Source organism: Loxodonta africana, chromosome 6 (genome assembly GCF_030014295.1).
Source record: "Loxodonta africana isolate mLoxAfr1 chromosome 6, mLoxAfr1.hap2, whole genome shotgun sequence".
NCBI lineage: Eukaryota > Metazoa > Chordata > Mammalia > Proboscidea > Elephantidae > Loxodonta > Loxodonta africana.
Genome location: NC_087347.1, coordinates 88,146,999 through 88,167,750, shown reverse-complemented (window position 1 = coordinate 88,167,750; position 20,752 = coordinate 88,146,999). Strand labels below are relative to the sequence as shown.

The following is a 20,752-nucleotide window of genomic DNA, read 5'->3' as shown; positions in this document are numbered from 1 at the left end:
TCACAAAAGGAAAAATATTGTATGATGTCACTTACATGAAATATCTAGAATAGGCAAATGTATAGAAACCAAAGCTTATTTGTGATTACCAGGGACAGAAGGGGGAAAAGAGAAGTTATTGTTTAGGAAACACTGAGTTTCTATTTATAATAGAAAATTTGGCAATAGATATTGGTGATAGTTGCACAACATGGTTAATGTAACTGGTGTCACTAAATTGTACATGTGAAAATACTGAATTGGAAATGTGTTACATATACATTTTTACAATTGGAAAAAAAAAAAAGAATCCTTGTCAGAGAAATATCTGTGTCTCTTAGGTAAGATTTACCTGTCATTATTTTATTACTGAGAACACTTGAGCCATGAGTGACATAAATAAAGCCTGAAACTACTGAATTTTATTCATAAAACTAAGTTTTCTTTGCCTCTTACAGTAAGTCTAACAAGATTAACTCTTACTTTATAAGGAAAAAAAAAAAAAAAAGACTGGAAATTTAAAACTTTCAGAGCCAAGCACATCTACGACAAAAATTATATTAAATACCTCCATTTTTTGACTGTTAGAATACAAGTCAAATTTTTTTTCCTTGTGATGTCTGATAATTACCTGCTTCCTGAATTAGTCAAGATATTCTTCTTTCTGCTTTTTTTTGGGTACGACTTGTTAATAAGATTGAAACAAAATGGTTTACATATTCATACCTGTGTAACTTGTACGACTGTGTATTCCATAAAACAACAGTTCCATCAGCTGCCCCTGACACCAAACAAGTGGAGTCTGGGGAAAACCGGCAAACCCTCACTGGGCTACCGCTGGGCTGTTCCATCACTGCCAAAGTCTGCCCATTTTGCATATTCCATAGGACAGTGGTACCATCTGTTGAACATGATGCCAAAAGATGTCCTGAAGGGGAAAAACAGCACCAGTGGACAGCATATGTATGAAACTTCAATGGCGAGTGTGGTAATTCAGAGAAGTCACTTAAAGAGTACAGGCGGATTGTTTTGTCCAAGGAGCAAGTAGCCAAGAGGGAGGAGGAGAAGGCACAACAATTGACATCGTCACCATGATCGGCTAATGTGTGAATTAGTTTCACCATGTTCTTTATGTGCAGTAAAATAACCTGCAATTTTTAAAAAAAGATAAAGGTTACTTCATCCTAGGAATCATAAATGCAACTCAAATTCATATAAAAGTGCCAAAACCAATGTGCTCAATGAAAACTCCTACATTAATATTTTTAAAGGACAATCTATCATACTTGGGATAACTTTGAAAGACATAAACATTTAAGACTATAGCTGCTGCTGCTGCTGATCACATCTACCACTGCCATACCAGTATAAAGTTCCACAGCTGCAAAAGAACCTTCTCAAGTAACTTCAAGCTGATTTGATGAACATCCAAAACCAAAACCTCAGGTGTTTATTGTTTGTTGCCTTTGAGCCCTATCTCATAGTTAATTAGCTCTTAACACTGCCTCAATCCAGATCTGGTTAATCTCAACTCAAAAAGATTTTTCACTCTTTTGACAAACTGCCTCAGCTGCTCCTTCTACGGGGTGGAGCCAGGGCTATTTGCTCTGGCTTTAAGATCTAACTGTAGGATTTGCTCAATTAAAAAAAAAAAAAAAACCTAACAAAGGGTCTCATTCAAAATTTAAGTGGCATGTTGAAAGCTATCATGTCATGGTTTGTCATTCTGGCTGATAAAGAATGAAATGATATAAAAGATCTGAGGTGAGGAACCAACTCTGAATAAATTAAGGAACCAAGAGAAGAAAATGAAAGAGTTGGGGGTAAAAAATTGATTTAGCCAGACTGTGTTCAAGAACAAATTTACAAACTTAGAATAAAATCCAAGCGTCTCACCCTGGCTACGTGATCTGGCCTCTAGTTCTCAGACGTCAACTCCTGCCACCCTCACTCCCTTCTTTCCAGTCTTCCTGACCAAACTGATCCTCATCTTGGATCTTCATAGAGCTGTTTTCTTATGCTGGAAATTCTCTTCTCTTTGCTCTTGGAATAGCTGGTTTTTATTTCTCATTCGGATCCCAATTTCAGTGTCCCTCCTCAGGGTTTCTCAAGCTAAAGCAACACAACACCCCATATTAATTCTCAGTGTAGCAATTACCATCAAATATACTTGTTTACTGATTTGTTCATTTATTTAGTGGTCTCCCCCACTAGCTTGTCATCTCCAAATGGGTAAGGGACCTTGACAATCATGCTCACTCTTGTATCCATAGCACATAAAACCTAATGTGCTTGAGTAAACACTTGTTAATATTTACTTTTTCCAACTGAGTTCTAGCCTTTGGATACTGTATACGAAATATAACAAAATGATTAGAAAATTAAAGTTATCAATACCAAAAAATTTATGGCAGTGGGAAAATGCTGTAAAATGAGAAAATAATCAGCCCTGAAGATATAACATTGGTTTGTAAAATTCATAATCTCTTGTCCTAATCTTGCTTATTTACGGAGATCTCTACGAACAAAAAATGATGGAGCGTGCCTTTTCCCATTTTCATCTTATTCCAAAAGATCAGCCAGTTTTCTACAAACATAAACGCCAACACCGCCAAAACAAACAAACAAAACCTAGCATATTGCTGCTTATGTTATTGCGCTAAAAACAATGAAGATTAGGTGGTGCTTTCTGAAGAACTCCCAGATCTCAGCCGCACAACTGCACGTCGGTAATTTTCCAAACAAAATTATCTGCCCTTTACTTTGGCCTCCCCACCCTGGTGGCACGCCCTGCGGTTCGAGGCCAAGGAAGGATGCCCTCGTCAGTTTAAGAGTTTGCTTTGAAGATCTCTCACCCTACTCCTACCTGCCTCAGCTCTCACGCCAAACACTAAAGACCCTGGTAAACCGAGTCAACTCGTCAGTGTCAACACACGCAAGCCTCATCTAATTTAAAACAAACAGGAAACGTACCAAGAGTCTCCCCAAATAAGGCTTGCCACTTACTCCCCCCGCACGCGAGGTCTCTGCGGACCGGGCGACTCCTTGCAGGAGGGCGGCCTCTGACGCTGGGCGCTCACCCCGAAGCGGGCGCGGCCACAGGGACTTCCGGGGACCGGCTCTAGGACGGGGCCCGGGTGGAGCTTCCCCCGGACGCCCAATTCCCAGGTCGACGCTGCGCAACCGTGCCTCGCTCCGGTCAAGGTGCCGGCCTGTCCCTGTAGCAGCTCAGAACCACAAACACAGAGTTCCGACGCCCAGAACCTGGAGGGTATGCAGGCTGACGGAGACGCCAGCCAGAACCGCACCGCTCCGACGGAGGCTGCGCTGCCCCACCTGCCACAGCTGCTGCTAACCGGGCCAGTGGGCGCGACCCTCAGGTGCCAGCTAGCCGCGCGGGCCACGTGACGCGCAGGTGAGGCGGGCGTGGCGGCGCCCACGGAGACTTTGGAGGAGGCCGCGCCCTTCCGGGAACGGGGAGCGCCATGGCGCATGCGCGCCCTTCCTCACGCCGCCCGTGAGGTCTCTGAGCTCTGGCTTCAGATTCACGATGAGCCTCTGCGCCAGGTTCACTTGGAAGGAGCCTTTCGTTGCAGTATTTTCTCAGTAGAGAAAACTGAGATCCCGAGGTGTAGCGAGTATTGTATGACACTGAAATGTAGTTTTAAAAGGGGCTTTGTATAAACGGTCTGGTTAAAAAAAAAAAAAAAATTTTTTTTTTTTTTTTAGACCAGCTTAAAGTTTTTTATTCTTCTTTTACTCCACTGAATTGCTCCATCCTATACTGTCTTGGGAGCCCTGGTGTCGCAGTGGTTAAGCGTTCACCTGCTAACCAAAAGGCTACAGTTCGAATCCACCAGCCGCTCTTTGGAAACCCCTTGGAGCAGTTCTACTCTTCCTATAGGATCCTAATGAGTCAGAATCCACTCGATGACAACGGTTTGTTTCCGTTGTTTGGTTTTTGCACTGTCTTTGCTCTCCTCTGACCTCCCTGAAAGCCTGGCGGCGTAGTGGTTAAGTGCCACAGCTGCTAACCCAAAGGGCACCAGTTCAAATCCACCAGGCACTCCTTGGAAAATCTGTGGGGCAGTTCTGCTCAGTTGTATAGGGTCCCTGTGAGTGGGAATGGACTCCACGGCAACCGGTTTGGTTTGGTTTTTTTGACCTCCCTGAGTGGTCTCTGTTCAGGCTTGCTCTGCCCTCAGCGGCCCAAGACTTCCTGTCTTCTACCGTCGCCTCTGTGTTCATGTCTCCCAAAATCTCTCTTTTCAGGCCAGGCTGCTTGCCCCTGGCCTCCCAGTCTTGCCATTTCCCCTGCTTACCAGGCAGGTCGGGGTGGTTCCCATAGTATCACCTGAACCAGATGTGCGTTTAATTCAACCTTTCCGGGTGTTTCAACGAGGGCCAAGGATAAACTGTGGTTTCCATTGACTAGAAAGTGACCCTGCCAGCCCCTTTTAAGACAAAAAGTTGTCCAGAAAAGTTCCTAGGCAGCTGAGAATCTAAGAGTTTGTTTTTGTTTTGTTTTTTGATCCATGCAACTTTAGAGTTTTTTTTTTTTTTATGGGGATACATTAAAAAATGATCAACTTGAGGAAACTACAGTCATATATTTGAAGAGGAATAACCTAAAATGCTCACATTTAAAGATGAAATTGAGATCACTGGAAATTGTAATTAAAAAAAAAGCCTAAAACCAAAAACTAAACCCATTGCTATCAAGTTGATTCCGACTCATAGCGACCCTACAGAACAGCGTAGAGCTGCCCCATAGAGTTTACAAGGAGCGCCTGGTGGATTTGGTTCACAGCCGTAGCACTTCACCACTACGCCACCAGGGTCTCCAAAAAAAAAAAAAAAGCGTAAGAGGAAATGAATTCATGATTTGGAGAAGCTCATGTGATTTTAAAACTTACTGTGCATCATGACTCTGAGCATCTGATTGTTTCAAAGAACTGCCATAACAGTGTTATTCTAAAGACAACTTTTGATTAAATAATAGAACTCTGTAGGAAATATGGAGCCCTGGTGGCGCAGTGATTACGAGCTCGGCTGCTAACCGAAAGGTCGGCAGTTGGAATCCACCAGCCCTTCCTTGGAAACCCTACGGGGCAGTTCTACTCTGTCTATAGGTTTGCTATGAGTGGGAATCGACTTCATGGCAATGGGAATGAGGTAGGAAATATGGATTATATAAATAAGAAAATAACCAATCATCACACTGCTCAGATAACCCACTCAGAAGTAACATTTCCTTCTGGGCTTTCATTTATATAAATATAGTTTTACAAAAAGTCCTATAAATGCCTTTTTTAAAACTCAAACTTATATCCTGAGTGTTTTCCCTGTCTAAAATTTCTTCATTAGCCTTTTTTTTTTCTGCCTAATGGTCCACATGGAAGCCTAGCATAATTTAAAATTTCCCCTATTGTTGGATGGTTGCTTCATCATTTTTGCTCTTAATATAAATAATGCTAGATTAAATATCTTTGTACATAAATCTTTATTCACATTTCTGAACATATACGTAGGATATAACGCATTCCCATCGAGTCAATTCCCACTCATAGTGACCCTAGAGGACAGAGTGGAACTGTCCTATAGAGTTTCCAAGGCTGTAATCTTTTTTAATCTTTAGGAAGTGGACTGCCACGTCTTTCTTCCATGGAGCTGCTGGTGGTTCGAACCCCCAACCTTGTCATTAGCAGCCAAGCACTTACCATTGCACAAACAGGGCTCCTACTTAGAATATGTTGCTGTAGTTAAGTCCTTTGGAGTCAGCCAAGTCATTGCGACCCCATGTACAACAGAACAAAACACTGCCTGGTCCTGTGCCATCTTCACAATCATTGTTATGCTTGAGCCTGTTGTTGCAGCCACTGTGTTGAGGATCTTCCTCTTTTTCGATCACCCTCTACTTTACCAAGCATGATGTCCTTCTCCAAGGACTGGCCCGTCCTGATGACATGTCCAAAATAATGTGAGAAGTCTTGCCATCCTTGCTTCTAAGGAGCATTCTGGCTATACTTGTTCCAAGACAGATTTGTTCATTCTTCTGACAGTCCATGGTATATTACGTATTCTTTGCCAACACCATAATTCAAAGGCATCAATTCTTCTTCAGTCTACCTTATTCATTGTCCAGCTTTCTCATGCGTATGAAGCAATTGAAAACACCATGGCTTGGGTCAGGTGAGCCTTAGTCCTTAAAGTGACATCTTTGCTTTTTAACACTTTGAAGAGGCCTTTTGCAGCAGATTTGCCCAATGCAAATATAGTTGAATATAAATGGAATTATTGGGCATAAATGTGTAGAGATCCTTAAGTATTGCCACGTTGCTTTTCAGAGAGGCTCTATAATGTATACTCTCAGTTCTATGTGTTTATGCCTGTCTCTCCATTCTAATCCGCCAGGCGCTCCTTGGAAACTCTATAGGGCAGTTCTATTCTGTCCTATAGGGTCGCTATGGGTTGAAATCGACTCGACGGCACTGGGTTTGGTATGGTTTTTTTTCTCCACATTGTTGCCAGACTTGAGTAACACCTTTTTAATCTTTGGTAATTTGATAGGCAAAATTGGTTATAACATTCTGTAAATAAAATAGGTAAAAGAAAATCCTGTTTATACATGCCAGCAATTAGGCACAGTGCTCTCATGATCAGTATGGTGTTGTTGCCTGCCGTGAACGGAAAGGTAGTTTCAGAGATGCAAGCCCTACTTAGCTGGTTTCCAGCCTATGAGTTTGCATTTGGGGAGATGTTGACTAAAACATCCTACCAATATACAACAGAAACATTGTACCAGTTGTGCCTTTGAGTCGACTTCGACTCATGGTGACCCCATGTGTGTCAGAGTAGAACTGTACTCCACAGGGTTTTCAATGGGTGGTTTTTCAGAAGTAGATCGCCAGACCTTTCTTTCAAGGCACCTCGGTGAAATTGAACCTCCAGTCTTTCAGTTAGCAGCAGAACACGTTAAACATTTGCACCACCCAGGAAGAGAGATCCTTTTAGCACGTAAGTGAACTGGTTATCTTATCTCACGAAACAGAGTATAAATACTGTGTAGGATCTTTGACTTAGAATTTTAAAGATTTGAATATCTGATGCATTCTTGCTTTAATTGTGTAGCTCTGGTCAATAATTAATCCTGTTTCCTCATTAAATTTCTAGTTGTGCTCCTTGTAATAATGCTACTTGAGGAATATAGAAAACAATTTTAAATGGTGTATTTAAAGGGAAATTAACTTTTTGATTAAACAGTAATACATGCTCTAAAAATACAAACTCATTGGAAGCCGAATAGGTGTGAATCAATTAGTGAGCTAATTAGTGTAAAAAAAAAAAATCAGTGAGCCACTGATTATTAAAATGTGTGATCCAGAGAAAACAAGTCCTCATAGGAGAGGGAGAGATGATTGGTGCTGATGTAATTGGAAAAGGTGGGTGTGTAGGAATGGGTCCTAAATAGGCCTAAAGCCTGGGCCAGCTGAGGAATGAGCTTTCACAGTAAATACTCCTGAATGTATTGGGGTTGTTTTGCCCTGCAGGCAAACCTAAGGCCAGAGGTCCTAGAACAGTTGGGCAGGGTAGAGCTTAAGGTGTAAAAACTCCCTTGAGGTGTTCAGTTTTCAAAAATGTATGAAGCTCAATGCGTGATATGTGTGCTTTTTTGTGTGTATATTATTCTTCAGTAAGAAGGCTTTTGAACATTCATGAGAATGGCCCAGGGATTCTCTCATGTCTGATGCAATCCTTTACTCTCCACACCTGATATCATCCAGAGTCCCACCTCCCCGTTGAGAGCACTGGGGATCTGGGAAGCTGTAACCCTGTCTGGGAGCTTGCTGTGTTATGGAACATTCTCTGAATTCCCTTAATGCTTTCTGTCTTAGTTTCCTAGTGTTGTCATAACAACGACAACAACAACAAAAATACCATAGTGGTTGGATTTGAAGGACAGAAATTTATTTACACTGAGTTTTGGAGGCTAAACGTCTAAATCGGTGTCCTGTGGTCTTCTCGCCTAGTTTTTGGAGTCTGCCAGCAATCGCTGGCATTGTTTTTGCTCGTAGTAGATCCGTACGTGGCATCTGTCTTCTCCTGCATGTTCTCTGTGCCTATTCTATATTTTTTCCTAAGACACCATTCAGAAGTGGTAAGGTTTAGGACTCACCCTGCTCTAATGTGACTCATTAACATAACAAAACGCCTATTTTCAAACCAAAATCAGTGATAAGCCTGAGGTTTTCCAGCTTCTAGAAGTCTTTGAATGTAATAACTAGGGTTTTAATATTAAATTCCAGTGTTCCAAATAGCCTCAAGTAAATGGTACATGTGTCTGTAATGATGCATAAGCTATTTTTTAAATGTGATTTATTTTAAGAATAAAATATTTTAAGCGTGGAGACATGGAAATAATAATAATAGATATACTTAGTGATAAAAAGATTGGAAACCACTTGAAACTATGAAGATGAGCAAGGGATGCGACTTTTAATTCTGACTCACAGCAGGCACCAATCTGTTACATTCAAAGCTGGGTTACTCCACGTAAAAAAGGTTCCTTCCCACTTGTCTTTCAAATATTATGACTCTTAAATTATGTGAAAGAGTGTTTAGACATAGTTTATACCTCCATAGCACCAATCCCACAATGAAAATAATTAACACCAGAAGATGACTTATATACCCTGAAAATCCTCCACTGCTGGAGGTCACTGCATCATATGCTAATAAGTGCCCAATAAATAAAAATAACGGATAAAAATAGTAAAATTAAGAATGTAATACTAAACCTTTAGATTTTTAAAAATTAACTCTTTAATTTACATTAAATACAGCCATTTAAACTATACGGTATGTTGAGTTTTGACAACAGTAAAAAAAAAAAAAAAAGTAGTAGAATAATTCTATTACACAAAAAGTTCCTTCTTCACACTTTGCCATTCCTGCCCCTGGCCCTAGGTAACCACTGCCTTTTCCTGAATTTCATATAAATGGAATCATATAGTGTGTTCTGTTTTGTGTCTGGCTTCTTTTGTTCATCATAATGCTTTTGAATTTCAACCTTGTTGTTGTATTGTTACCTTTTATAGCTGAATAATGTTCCATTGTATGGATATACCACAATGAACATTTATGTACAAGTCTTTGAAGATGTTTTCATTTATCTTAATTAATATATAAAATTGGAATAGCTGGGTTATATGGGAAGTGCGTCTTTAAATTTTAAGAAACTACCAGTTTTTCAAAATAGTTATACCATCTTGTACTCCCAACAGTAATTTATGAGTTCCGATTCCTCCGTATCATTGCCAACACTTGGATTACTGTCAGTCTTTTTAATTATAGCCCTTCTAGTGGGTGTGTAGTCATATCTCATCATGCTTTTTAAAAACTTACATGTATTTGATACCAATGACAGTAAGCATCTTTTAACATGCTCATTGACAATTGTATATCTTCTTCTGTGGCATTATATCTTGTAAAGGTTTTTTGTTTAACTTATTTTGGATTCAAACCTTTAAAAGACAGATGTATTGCAAATATTTTCTCCTGGTGGGTGGTTTGTTTTTTTGTTTTCTTAACTTTTTTTCTTTGCATTTTTTTAATTGTGGTAAAATATACATAGTTAAGTGTATACAATTCAGGGACATTAAGTACATTCACAGTGTTGGGCCACCATCACCACTATTAATTTCCAGAACTTTTCTCATCATCCCAAATGTAAACTCTGCACCCATTAAGCGATAACTCCTCATACTCCTCCTTCTCACAGCCCTGGAAACCTCTATTCTACTCCCTCTATGAACTTGCCTATTCTAGATATCTAAGTGGAATCATACTGTATTTGACCTTTGTGTCTGCCTTATTTCACTTAGCATAATGGTTCCAGTGTTCATCCATGCTGTAGCATGTATCAGAACTTTATTCCTTTTTATGGCTGAATAATATTCCATTAATATCTTTTGAAGAACAGAAATGTTTAATTTTGATGAAGTCCAATTTGTCAATTTTTTCTTCATAAGACTGACCTTGTATCTTGTGACCTGGCTAAATTATTATTTCCAGTATTTTTTTTTAGTCTCTTTAGGATTGTGTACGTACCTGATCATGCTGATTGTGTCATCTGCAAAGACAGTTTTGCTTCTTCTACTCATCTGTATGGTTTTTATTTCTTATTGCACAAGTTAATATTTCCATTTCCTTACAGGTGTGGTAAGCATGGTTATCCTTTCCTTGTTCCCAATCTTAGGAGAAAAGTATTTGGTTTTTGACCATTAAATATGATGTTAAATGTAGGTTTTCCTAGAGGCCTGTCATCAGGCTGAGGAGGTTCCCTTTCATTCCTAATTCGCTTAGAATTTTTAAACATGAAATAGGCATTGAATTCTGACAAATGCTTTTTCTGCATCTATTGAGATGATCATTTGGTTTTCTCCTTTATTCTCTTAATATGGTAAATTTTAAGTTAAGCTAACCTTGTATTCTTAGGAGAGACCACACCTGATCATGATGTTATTTTCCTTTATCTATATTGCTTTTTTTTTTTTTTTTATATTGCTGGACTCAATTTCCTAATATTTTGCTAAGTATTTTTGTTTCTATATTCACAAGGAATATCAATTAACAGTTTTCTTGTCATGTCTTTTTATGGTTTCAGTATCACACTTTCAAGTACTGCTTTTGCTACAGTTAACTTGTAAATTTATAATACCAGTAATACCTAGGAATCCTCCATCTTTTCTATCCACCTATATATACCTGAGCTTTTTCCTTATTAATATCAGCCTTGTCAACTAACTAGAGCAAATGCTATTGTTTCATCTCCTGGATATCACTACTGAAAATAGAATTGGGGCCATTTTTATGGTTTCTAGAAGGCTGATAGACTTAGATATAATATCTATGTAAAACTACCAAAAGACAAGTTGAAGTTATTAACATGATTAGAGAAATTACTTGATACTTTCCCAAACATGGCCTTCAAATTCAAAACCTGTATGAATTGTTAGTGAAAAATAAGTAATCTAAACAAATACTGAACTTTGGTTGGGAGGTAGGGAAAAAGAGAACCCTCTCCAGTGCTGGCAGAAGTGTAAACTGGTGCAGTCATCTGGAGAGTAGTGTGACAATACCATGGAAGGTAAGCGCATACATAGGCAACAACTTGGGGATTCTCCCCTGTGTATAGATCCTAGGGAAACTCTTACCGTAGTGTGTTAGCTAGCTATTGCTCTTTAACAAATTACGTCAGAACTTAATGGCTTAAAACAACAGTGAACGTTTATTATTTCACAATCTCTCTGGGTTAGGAATTCAGAAGTCACCTAGCTGGATAGTTCTGGCTCGGGGCCTCTCACGAAGTTGCAGTCAAGATGTTGGCTGAGGCTGCAGTCATCTGAAGGTTTAACTTGGGCTGAAGGATCCACTGCCGGGATGCCTCAGTCACATGGCTGGCAAGTGGGTACTGGCTATTGGCCATTCCATAGGCCTGCTTGAGTTTTCCTCACAACATATTGGTTGGTTTTACCCAGAGCAAGCAATTCAAGAGAATAACGTAGAAGCAGTGATATCTTTTATGACCTATTTTTGGAAGTCACATACCATCACTCTGCCATATTAAGTTGGTCATACAGACTAACCCTGATACAATCTGGGAAGGGCTTATACAAGGGCATGAATACCAGGGGGCCACTGGGAGGCCATCTTGGAGGCTGGATCCACACACAGGTCCATAAGAAGACATTTATGACAACATTCATTGCAGTATTATTTGTGGTGGCCAGGAGTTACAGGCAACTTAAGCTTTCATTCCTATGGAAGTTTGTAAGTAAAATGTGGTTTATGCCAGTCACAGAATACATTACAGCAATCAAAAATAATGAAGTAGATTTACATAGTTTTTCAACCCCGAAGAATCAGAATTAAAAACAGAATGAGCTTTATAGCATAATGCAATTGATACAGGTTTAAAAGCACTGTATATATTTTTAAATATTTTATTAATATATATTAAATATATTTTTAAAGATACACATATAACATTAGGAGCCCTAATACATGGCATAAACACTATACAAAACATTATAAAGAATGTAAAAGAAAAACTAGATAACTGGGAGCTCCTAAAAATCAAACACCTATGCTCATCCAAAGACTTCACCAAAAGAGTAAAAAGACTACCTACAGACTGGGAGAAAGTTTTTAGCTATGACACTTCTGATCAGTGCCTGATCTCTAAAATCTACATGATACTGCAAGAACTCAACTGCAAAAAGACAACCCAATTAAAAAATGGGCAAAAGATATGAATAGACACTTCACTAAAGAAGACATTCAGGTAGCTAACAGATATATGAGGAAATGTTCACAATCATTAGCCATTAGAGAAATGCAGATCAAAACTACAATGAGATTTCATCTCACTCCAACAAGGCTGGCATTAATACAAAAACACAAAATAATAAATGTTGGAGAGGCTGTGGAGAGATTGCAACACTTATACCCTGCCGGTGGGAATATCAAATGGTACAACCACTTTGGACATCGATTTGGCGCTTCCTTAAAAAGCTAGAAATAGAACTACCATACGATCCAGCAATCCCACTTCTTGGAATATATCCTAGAGAAATAAGAGCCTTTACACGAACAGATATATGCACACCCATGTTTACTGCAGCGCTGTTTACAATAGCAAAAAGATGGAAGCAACCAAGGTGCCCATCAACGGATGAATGGATAAATTATGGTATATTCACACAATGGAATACTACGCATTGATAAAGAACAGTGAGGAATCTGTGAAACATTTCATAACGTGGAGGAACCTGGAAGGCATTATGCTGAGTGAAATTAGTCAGTTGCAAAAGGACAAATATTGTATAAGACCACTATTGTAAGAACTCAAGAAATAGTTTAAACAGAGAAGAAAAAATTCTTTGATGGTTACAAGAAGGGGGAGGGAGGGAGGGTGGGAGAAGCGTATTCACTAATTAGATAGTAGATAAGAACTACTTTAGGTGAAGGGAAAGACAACACGCAATACAGGGGAGGTCAGCACAATTGGACTAAACCAAAAGCAAAGAAGTTTCCTGAATAAACTGAATGCTTTGAAGGCCAGCATAGCAGGGGCAGGGGTCTGGGGACCATGGTTTCAGGGGACATGTAAGTCAATTGGCATAATAAAATCTATTAAGAAAACATTCTGCATCCCACTTTGAAGAGTGGCGTCTCGGGTCTTAAACGCTAGCAAGCAGCCATCTAAGATGCATCAATTGGTCTCAACCTACCTGGATCAAAGGAGAATGAAGAACACCAAGGACACAAGGCGATTGCAAGCCCAAGAGACAGAAAGAGCCACACGAACCTGAGACTACATCATCCTGAGACCAGAAGAACTAGATGGTGCCCGGCTACAACTGATGGCTGCCCTGACAGGGAACACCAACAGAGAACCCCTGAGGGAGCAAGTGAGCAGTGGGATGCAGACCCCAAATTCTCATAAGACCAGACTTAATGGTCTGACTGAGACTAGAATGACCCCGGTGGTCATGGCCCCCAGGCCTTCTGTTGGCCTAGGACAGGTACCATTCCCGATGATAACTCTTCAGACGTGGATTGGGACTGGACAATGGGTTGGAGAGGGATGCTGGTGAGGAATGAGCTTCTTGGATCAGGTGGACACTTAAGACTATGTTGGCATCTCCTGTCTGGAGGGGAGATGAGAGGGTGGAGGGGGTTAGAAGCTGGTGAAATGGAAGCGAAAACAGAGTGGAGGGAGAGAGCAGGCTGTTTTATTAGGGGGAGAGTAATTGGGAGTGTGTAACAAGGTGTATACATGTTTTTGTGTGAGAGACTGACTTGATTTGTAAACTTTGACTTAAAGCACAATAAAAATTATATTAAAAAAAGATACATATATAGCCAAATAAATATATTTTAAAAAGGTGGACTGGAAAGACATATCAAAAAGTATTTCTGCACAGGGGGGTTCGGAGCCGGGGAAGGAATTGGAAGAAATGAAAAAATCAAAGAAGGGCTTTGTAAGAACAATGTGGAGATGGCCCCCAGACACCATTATAGCTCAGTAATGAAGTCACTCCTGAGGGTCACTCTTTGGCCAAAGATTAGACAGGCCCATAAAACAAAAGGAGACTAAAGGGGGCAAGGGTGAGAAGGCAGGAAGGGACAGGAAAGCTGGTAATGGGTAGCTCAAGGTCAAAAAGGGGAGATGTTGACATGTTGTGGGGTTGGCAACCAGTGTCACAAAACGATATGTGTATTGTTTAATAAGAAGGTAGTTTGTTCTGGAAACCTTCGTCTAATGTAGAATTAAAAAAAAAAAAAAAAAAGTAGAAAGTGGAGAGTGTGCCATGAAGTACCTAAATTTTGTATAGTTGAGGCCTAAAAAAAAAAAATTTTTTTTTTTTTTAAAGTGGAGTTTGTAAGCAGGCCTAAGAGATCTTACTGAAGCAAGATTTCAAGAGTTAAGGGTCAGGCTTTAGCAGTTTCTCTATGCTGGACTTTTTTATAAGAATCACATTACTGTTAGAGTTCCCTTATCTACTTATTGGAACGAAATTCTTTTAACAGAACACAAACCTCTTTCATTTCTCTAATGGATATATTTCAGATGGAAATAATCTTGAGAGAGGTAGCCCACAAATTAAATTTACAATAAAGAGTAAATAATCGATATCAGATTTCCTTGTTGAGGATTTGTTTAATGAGAAAAGGATAAAAGAACAGGATTTTAAACTTCCTGAAAGGGTACTGGTTGGTGTGCAGGGGCTGGGAAAGGGAAGGACCGCAGATGGGTACATTAAGACCAGATGCTTTACAACTACAATTAAAATTAGTTCTTGCAACGAATTTTTTTTTTTTAATTTTTATTGACCTTCAAGTGAACATTTACAAATCAAGTCAGTCTGTCATATATAAGTTTATATACACCTTACTCCATACTCCCACTTGCTCTCCCCCTAATGAGTCAGCCCTTCCAGTCTCTCCTTTTGCGACAATTTTGCCAGCTTCCAACCCTCTCTACCCTCCCATCCCCCCTCCAGACAGGAGATGCCAACACAGTCTCAAGTGTCCACCTGATACAAGTAGCTCACTCTTCATCAGCATCTCTCTCCTACCCACTGTCCAGTCCCTTCCATGTCTGATGAGTTGTCTTCAGGAATGGCTCCTGTCCTGGGCCAACAGAAGGTTTGGGGACCATGACTGCCGGGATTCCTCTAGTCTCAGTCAGACCATTAAGTCTGGTCTTTTTATGAGAATTTGGGGTCTGTATCCCACTGATCTCCTGCTCCCTCAGGGGTTCTCTGTTGTGCTCCCTGTCAGGGCAGTCATCGGTTGTGGCCAGGCACCAACTAGTTCTTCTGGTCTCAGGATGATGTAAGTCTCTGGTTCATGTGGCCCTTTCTGTCTCTTGGGCTCAAAGTTATCGTGTGACCTTGGTGTTCTTCATTCTCCTTTGATCCAGGTGGGTTGAGACCAATTGATTCTTGCAACAAATTTTATTTGCGTGTTGGAACAAGAAAAAGAGATAACCTTGCATTCGTGGTAATTTAGTTCTTCTGAGTTCAAGATATACCCATACATACATTTTACCTGTTTAATTTACATTGTGGTTAATAACTAAGTAAATATTAACTTACTTTTCATGTATTGTTTCAAACTAATGATTAACTTCTGGGTTTAATAGTAGTGCATTCTACTTGATTGGTTATTCTTACTTTGTCACCATTTGAGTCATAATTTAAATCTAAACTTCAGGGCAAACCAGTTTTTTTTTTTTTTACAATCTATTTTTATACAGCAATTAGGACTAAAAGGAGAAGGTTTAGGTTAAAGCCTAATTTTTCTTATTGAAAGCAGAGGGTTAGGATAATTTTTTTTTATATTTGAGGAGAACAATGACATTGGCTTTAACTGACAATATACCCAACTTAGGGCATATAAATGTACTCGTCGTTTACATAACAAGTGATCCACAAACGTATAGTAGCAATCAGCCCCTAGTACAATTTCAGCCCTTTTGGGATCTTAGATTCATGCCCCCTACTTCCTAAATAGCTACTCCTTTTGTGTAAGAACAATGTATATGCCAGTCCCAAATAGCCAATATTCATCAGGTTTTTCTTTTTTCAGAGACAGCTTTATCCTTAAAAGAAAATGATACTCTTGAAAAACTGTCTGCTTTGTGTGTGTATGTGTGTGTTCAAATATCAACTTCTCCTTTATGAGCCTCTACCCCCCAAAACAACCCAGTGCCATGAGCCTCTACGCAGGCATTAATATCAAGGCCCTTATATGCCATCTAACAAATTAACATAAGCATTATAATTTCTAAGGCAAAAAACCCAAATCGCAGAAGAATCCCCACAGAACATCTTCTGGCAGTTCTATCAATACAAAATCCCAACATGTTATTCATAGTGCCACCTCATTTCCTGCTCCACGTGGTATTTTTGATTCAGCATGAGCCCCCTTAAAGCATCACTGTAATATGTGGGTAACAGAAACTGACACATTTACATAGTAACACCTGATTTTCATACAAGTCTTCAAAAACTCTAGGGATTTTGGAAAACATTCTGTGGCTTCAAAGCATTTTAAAGTTAAAAATATTTCCTTCAAAGTTTTTTTTATTCTCCCTTCACTATTAAAAGCAGAGTTCATTACCTAAGGACCACTAGGCTGTAAGCTCCACGTGGGCAGGGCCTATGCTTGTCTTGTTTACCAGTGATTTCCCAGAGCCCCGTGGAAGACCCCACAAGGTGTCAAACTGTATTTCTGGAATGCTTGACTTTGTATCTCATGACTTAAACTAATTTATACGATCAATATTTCTTACTGACAACTGGATTATGTGTCTGCCACTAGAGACATTTCTCATATCAGAACAAGACCTTAAAAATGTACCTTAATATCTGCATATTAAAGATGTGAAATAAGAAATAAAACGAGGGCCAGAGAGGTTAAAAGACTCATGAAGGTCACATCACATGACTCAAATCCACCCTCCTCCACCCAGCACAATGTCTTTTCAATCACACTGCTGTATGATTCTGTAAAAACCAAATTTAAATTAACTGCCTTTCTGAAAAGAATATATTTTCAGGTCCATTAAGAAAAACTAAAAAACTTGTTTGTAAAAGTCTTTTATTGTATCCGTGCGACACATAGTAGTGAAAAATAACACTCCTAAAAAAAAGAATGCTACCTTTTCCACAACATTTTATTTTAAATAAAATTTCAAGTACTCTTACATAGGTACAAAAAAAATTCTGATCTATTTGCCTCCAACAGGCCACCACAACCAACACACAGTAGATAAAACACAGTGGTTACAAATGTCTTTTAAATTTATTTTTGAGGCAAGGCAAATGGGAGGGAAATGTTTCTATGAAAAAATACTGTGTGCGTAGGAAATTGTCACAATTTTATTCCACATGGATACAAATGATTATACTTTAATTTAGGCCCTGGTGGCTTGAAATTATATAACAAAATAGAAAAATGGAAAACTAATATCCCCTACACCCTGTTTCAAAGGCAGGCACTACCAAGATTAAGGAGACCCCACAGTGTAGGTAGAGGATAATTACTGTACAAGCTATATAGCTATAATTACCTTCAGACTAAAATAAAATGCTACAGTCCTTCTAAGGCATAAACAATAATGTCTGCAAACAATATATACACATAATACATATTTAAAACAAGACTTAATATAAACAATAATGAACAGTATATACACGTTAATTTTTCTTCACTGTCTTGAAATACAATTTAACTACACAAGTGATGCAGCAACATATATATAAATGTACTTGTAACTCTACAGTAAAGTTTATTTTTGGTGCTTTTATAGCACATCAGTGTAAACAGTTTAACTTGGCTTTGTTTTATATTTTAAAACATTCCTTGTTGTATTTTCAAGATTTAAAGCAATTTTTCTAGTTCTTCCTTTTCACAGAAAACGAAGATTCTGGATGTGGTTTAATCATAAATAATTCATAAAATTAAATACATTCACTAAAAAATAAACTACAAAGTAAAAAAATGAAAAATAGATATTTATTGAGAGGGAAAGGAGAACCATTCCCAAGTTAGAGCTCTGGTGTTGAATATTCAGTGCGATTTGATATATTTTAATTGCTATTGCACTATAACACCCTTTCCTTTGAAAATTCTTTGGGTGTGCTTCCCTGTTCTACCTAAATTAGCTGATAAATCACATAAACCAATAACCAAGGGCCTTGGTTGTTGTAGGAGTGAAGCCTTTAAAAATGGTATCATTCTTCTGATACTTTTTTTCTGTGATATTTATTTTAAGGAAAAAAAGTCATTATGTATGTGCCTTGCACGTTTATGTAAATACAGTTCACATTGCTGGTCTCATTTGTCCTTGTTTGAAAGGAAAAAAAAAAAAAAGGAAAGATTATTATAACTTCAGCTCACTTTGAAAGTATCTGTCCACTTTTTTTCAAAATACTTCCTCATACTGTGGCCAGCTCTGCCTATATCCGAATCATCTTCATTAAATGTTTCACAGTTGTCAAAAACAAGCCTGACATCTAGAGCAAAGGTTTCAAGGTTCGGATACCTGAAAGAAAACACGTGATTAGAGATTGCCTTTGTGGTTGCAGCTTAGGCTTATAATAAAAATGAAGAGGTAATAAAAGGTAAAATAAGAAGTAAAACTGAAAGGAAAAAGAAAAGATTAGGATAACTGTATTTCAACTGGTATCTAAAATATATGATACTCCTTTGTAAACATTTTTAAAAATTCCATGTCTGCCACTATGTAAGATTTAAAGACTGGTTAAATGGAAAAACTAATCTCTCTGAAGATCAAGACATGTTTCAACTAACTGACATTTTCTCATATCCCATTTCCTGTATGAACTATATCAAAATTCTGTTACAGAACTCATCCCACTTGACTAGTTTATTAACTCTTCTATTGCTTATAGTGCCCTATTCTCAGCTTAGATATCTTAAACATATTATCGGCATTCAAAAATGTTCAGTTGAGGGAGGAATAATGTAAATGCTTTCTATGCACTATAAATAATATGCTTACTTACCCTGTAGCTTATACAGATATTCCAAGATATGACACTCTCCGTTAAACCTCCTCCATTTCCCATCTCCCTTCTTGCTCCAGGTATACTATTTTGCTCAAGCACTGGGGCATGATGATCCAAAGCAGACAAAAAAAGCATGTGGGAAGTTCAAGTCCACCAGAAATGCCTCAGAAGAAAGGCCTGGCAATCTACTTCTGAAATAATCAGCCATCGAAAACCCTATGGAACACAGTTCTACTCTGACACATGGAGGGTTGGCCATGAGTCAGAATCAACTCTGGCGACTGGAACTGGATCCCTTTACCAGAGAAAACATTATGAAAAACATTATCTCTGGTAAAGCGATGAAGCAGTGTGGCTTTAATGCTTTTCTGGTGGGATAAGCCCAATTCTCTTCTGCTGTGTAGGAGCACGGAGAACAGAAAGATGAATAAATCAGTCTAAGCTTACTGGTCAGAGAAGAATGGTACAGCTAAAGCCAACACAAACCCAATTTGATACAATTTCAATATTCTGAAAGAGGGCTTTCAGAAATTCAAATTTTAAATTAATTCTAATTTATTCATAAGTTGGATATTAAAATAAGTTACCCATTAGAAATACCTGTGAGGGACTGAAGTCCTAAGACCTTATAAAATGGAATTCTGTTTCTTTGATGAAATACTTTATAGTCTTTCACTCTCTATGTGTAACAGTGAAAGAAACAGAAGTTTTCTGTCTGTAACAAGCTCACAGAGAGTTGAGTCAGCCCTCATATAACCTCATCCATTTTCCTCTTCTTCTGGGATTTTTTAATTTTTTTAATTGAGGTAAAATTCACATAACATAAAATCAACTGTTTTAAAGTGAACAATTCAGAGGCATTTAGTACATCACGATGCTGTGAAACCACAACCTCTATCTAGTTTCAAAACATTTTTAACCCCAAAAGGAAATCCTGAGCCCATTAAGCACTTAATATCCACACCCCTTTTCCCCCAGCTCCTGGCAACAATCAGTCTGCTTTCTGTCTCTGTAGATTTACCTATTCTGAATATTTCATATTAATGAAATCATACACTATATGTGAGAAATACTTTTTATAAAATAGTTTAAAGTTACTTCAAGGACTATTTTTCTCTTTATACTATCCCTTACCACAAGAAAAGGTCTTAATGGTTGATGCTACAGAGACTGCAATGTAGGAAAGAATTCTAGGTGAGATTCTAGGGAGATAACGCCCACATTCAAACCCTTCCTTTAGGGGGATGTGGAAGCTGAAGGAGTCCAGAAAGATTAATTAAAGCAGGTACTTCCTCCTTTCAGGTCTCTAAATTTCTACTTTACAAATTTGAAATACTGTATACGAACTCATTAGTAGGGGTTTAATTAACTTGAAGTTAGAGACTGATGAATCCAATAAGTTCTGCCTACCACACGGCTGGGGTCACAAATAGCTTATACAGAATATCTTCCTCTCTGCCTGCCTCCACCGTGCTCCCCTCAATCATTTCTCACGACTCATTCTCAAAAGAGAACTTCAGTCAATTTCTAAGCCTTCACTTTGGGGATTTTGACATTTAGGTTCATCCTCTATACAGGAATTGGAGGATCATGGAAGTCAAAAGTCAAGAGCTAATTTAAACACTGGTAAAGTCTTCCTGCGTTAAGTCTTTGTCCTGGCCGGG

General features: G+C 38.6%; 2 protein-coding genes and 1 long non-coding RNA gene across 30 annotated transcripts in view; 1 reads left to right on the top strand and 2 right to left on the bottom strand.

Annotated features, from left to right (window-relative positions):
• The window catches only part of WDSUB1 (WD repeat, sterile alpha motif and U-box domain containing 1), a 61,908-nt gene extending 58,807 nt beyond the window's left edge, over positions 1-3,101 (bottom strand). The window contains exons 1-3 of one of the 6 annotated variants that reach the window (XM_064287105.1): positions 2,953-3,101; positions 1,876-2,091; positions 706-1,127 (exon numbers count right to left, since the gene is read on the bottom strand). In XM_064287105.1, the coding sequence (XP_064143175.1) occupies positions 706-1,103 (398 nt within the window). In that variant the 5' untranslated portion in view covers positions 1,104-1,127; positions 1,876-2,091; positions 2,953-3,101. Of the gene's footprint in view, positions 1-705; positions 1,128-1,875; positions 2,092-2,845; positions 2,878-2,952 lie in introns of those variants that run through there. The other 5 variants (XM_010586293.3, XM_010586294.3, XM_064287104.1 and 2 more) reach the window with 5 other exon arrangements.
• A 182-nt stretch (positions 3,102-3,283) lies between these two features.
• LOC135231548 (uncharacterized) overlaps positions 3,284-20,752 on the top strand; it is a 125,658-nt gene continuing 108,189 nt past the window's right edge. For both annotated transcript variants that reach the window (XR_010322309.1, XR_010322308.1), the window contains exon 1: positions 3,284-3,394. This is a non-coding gene — a long non-coding RNA (uncharacterized LOC135231548). The remainder of the gene's footprint in view (positions 3,395-20,752) is intronic.
• Positions 15,748-20,752, bottom strand: part of BAZ2B (bromodomain adjacent to zinc finger domain 2B) — a 463,153-nt gene continuing 458,148 nt past the window's right edge. For all 22 annotated transcript variants that reach the window (XM_064287090.1, XM_023542904.2, XM_064287092.1 and 19 more), the window contains one exon: positions 15,748-18,601. In XM_064287090.1, coding sequence (XP_064143160.1) covers positions 18,448-18,601 — 154 coding nt within the window. In that variant the 3' untranslated portion in view covers positions 15,748-18,447. The remainder of the gene's footprint in view (positions 18,602-20,752) is intronic.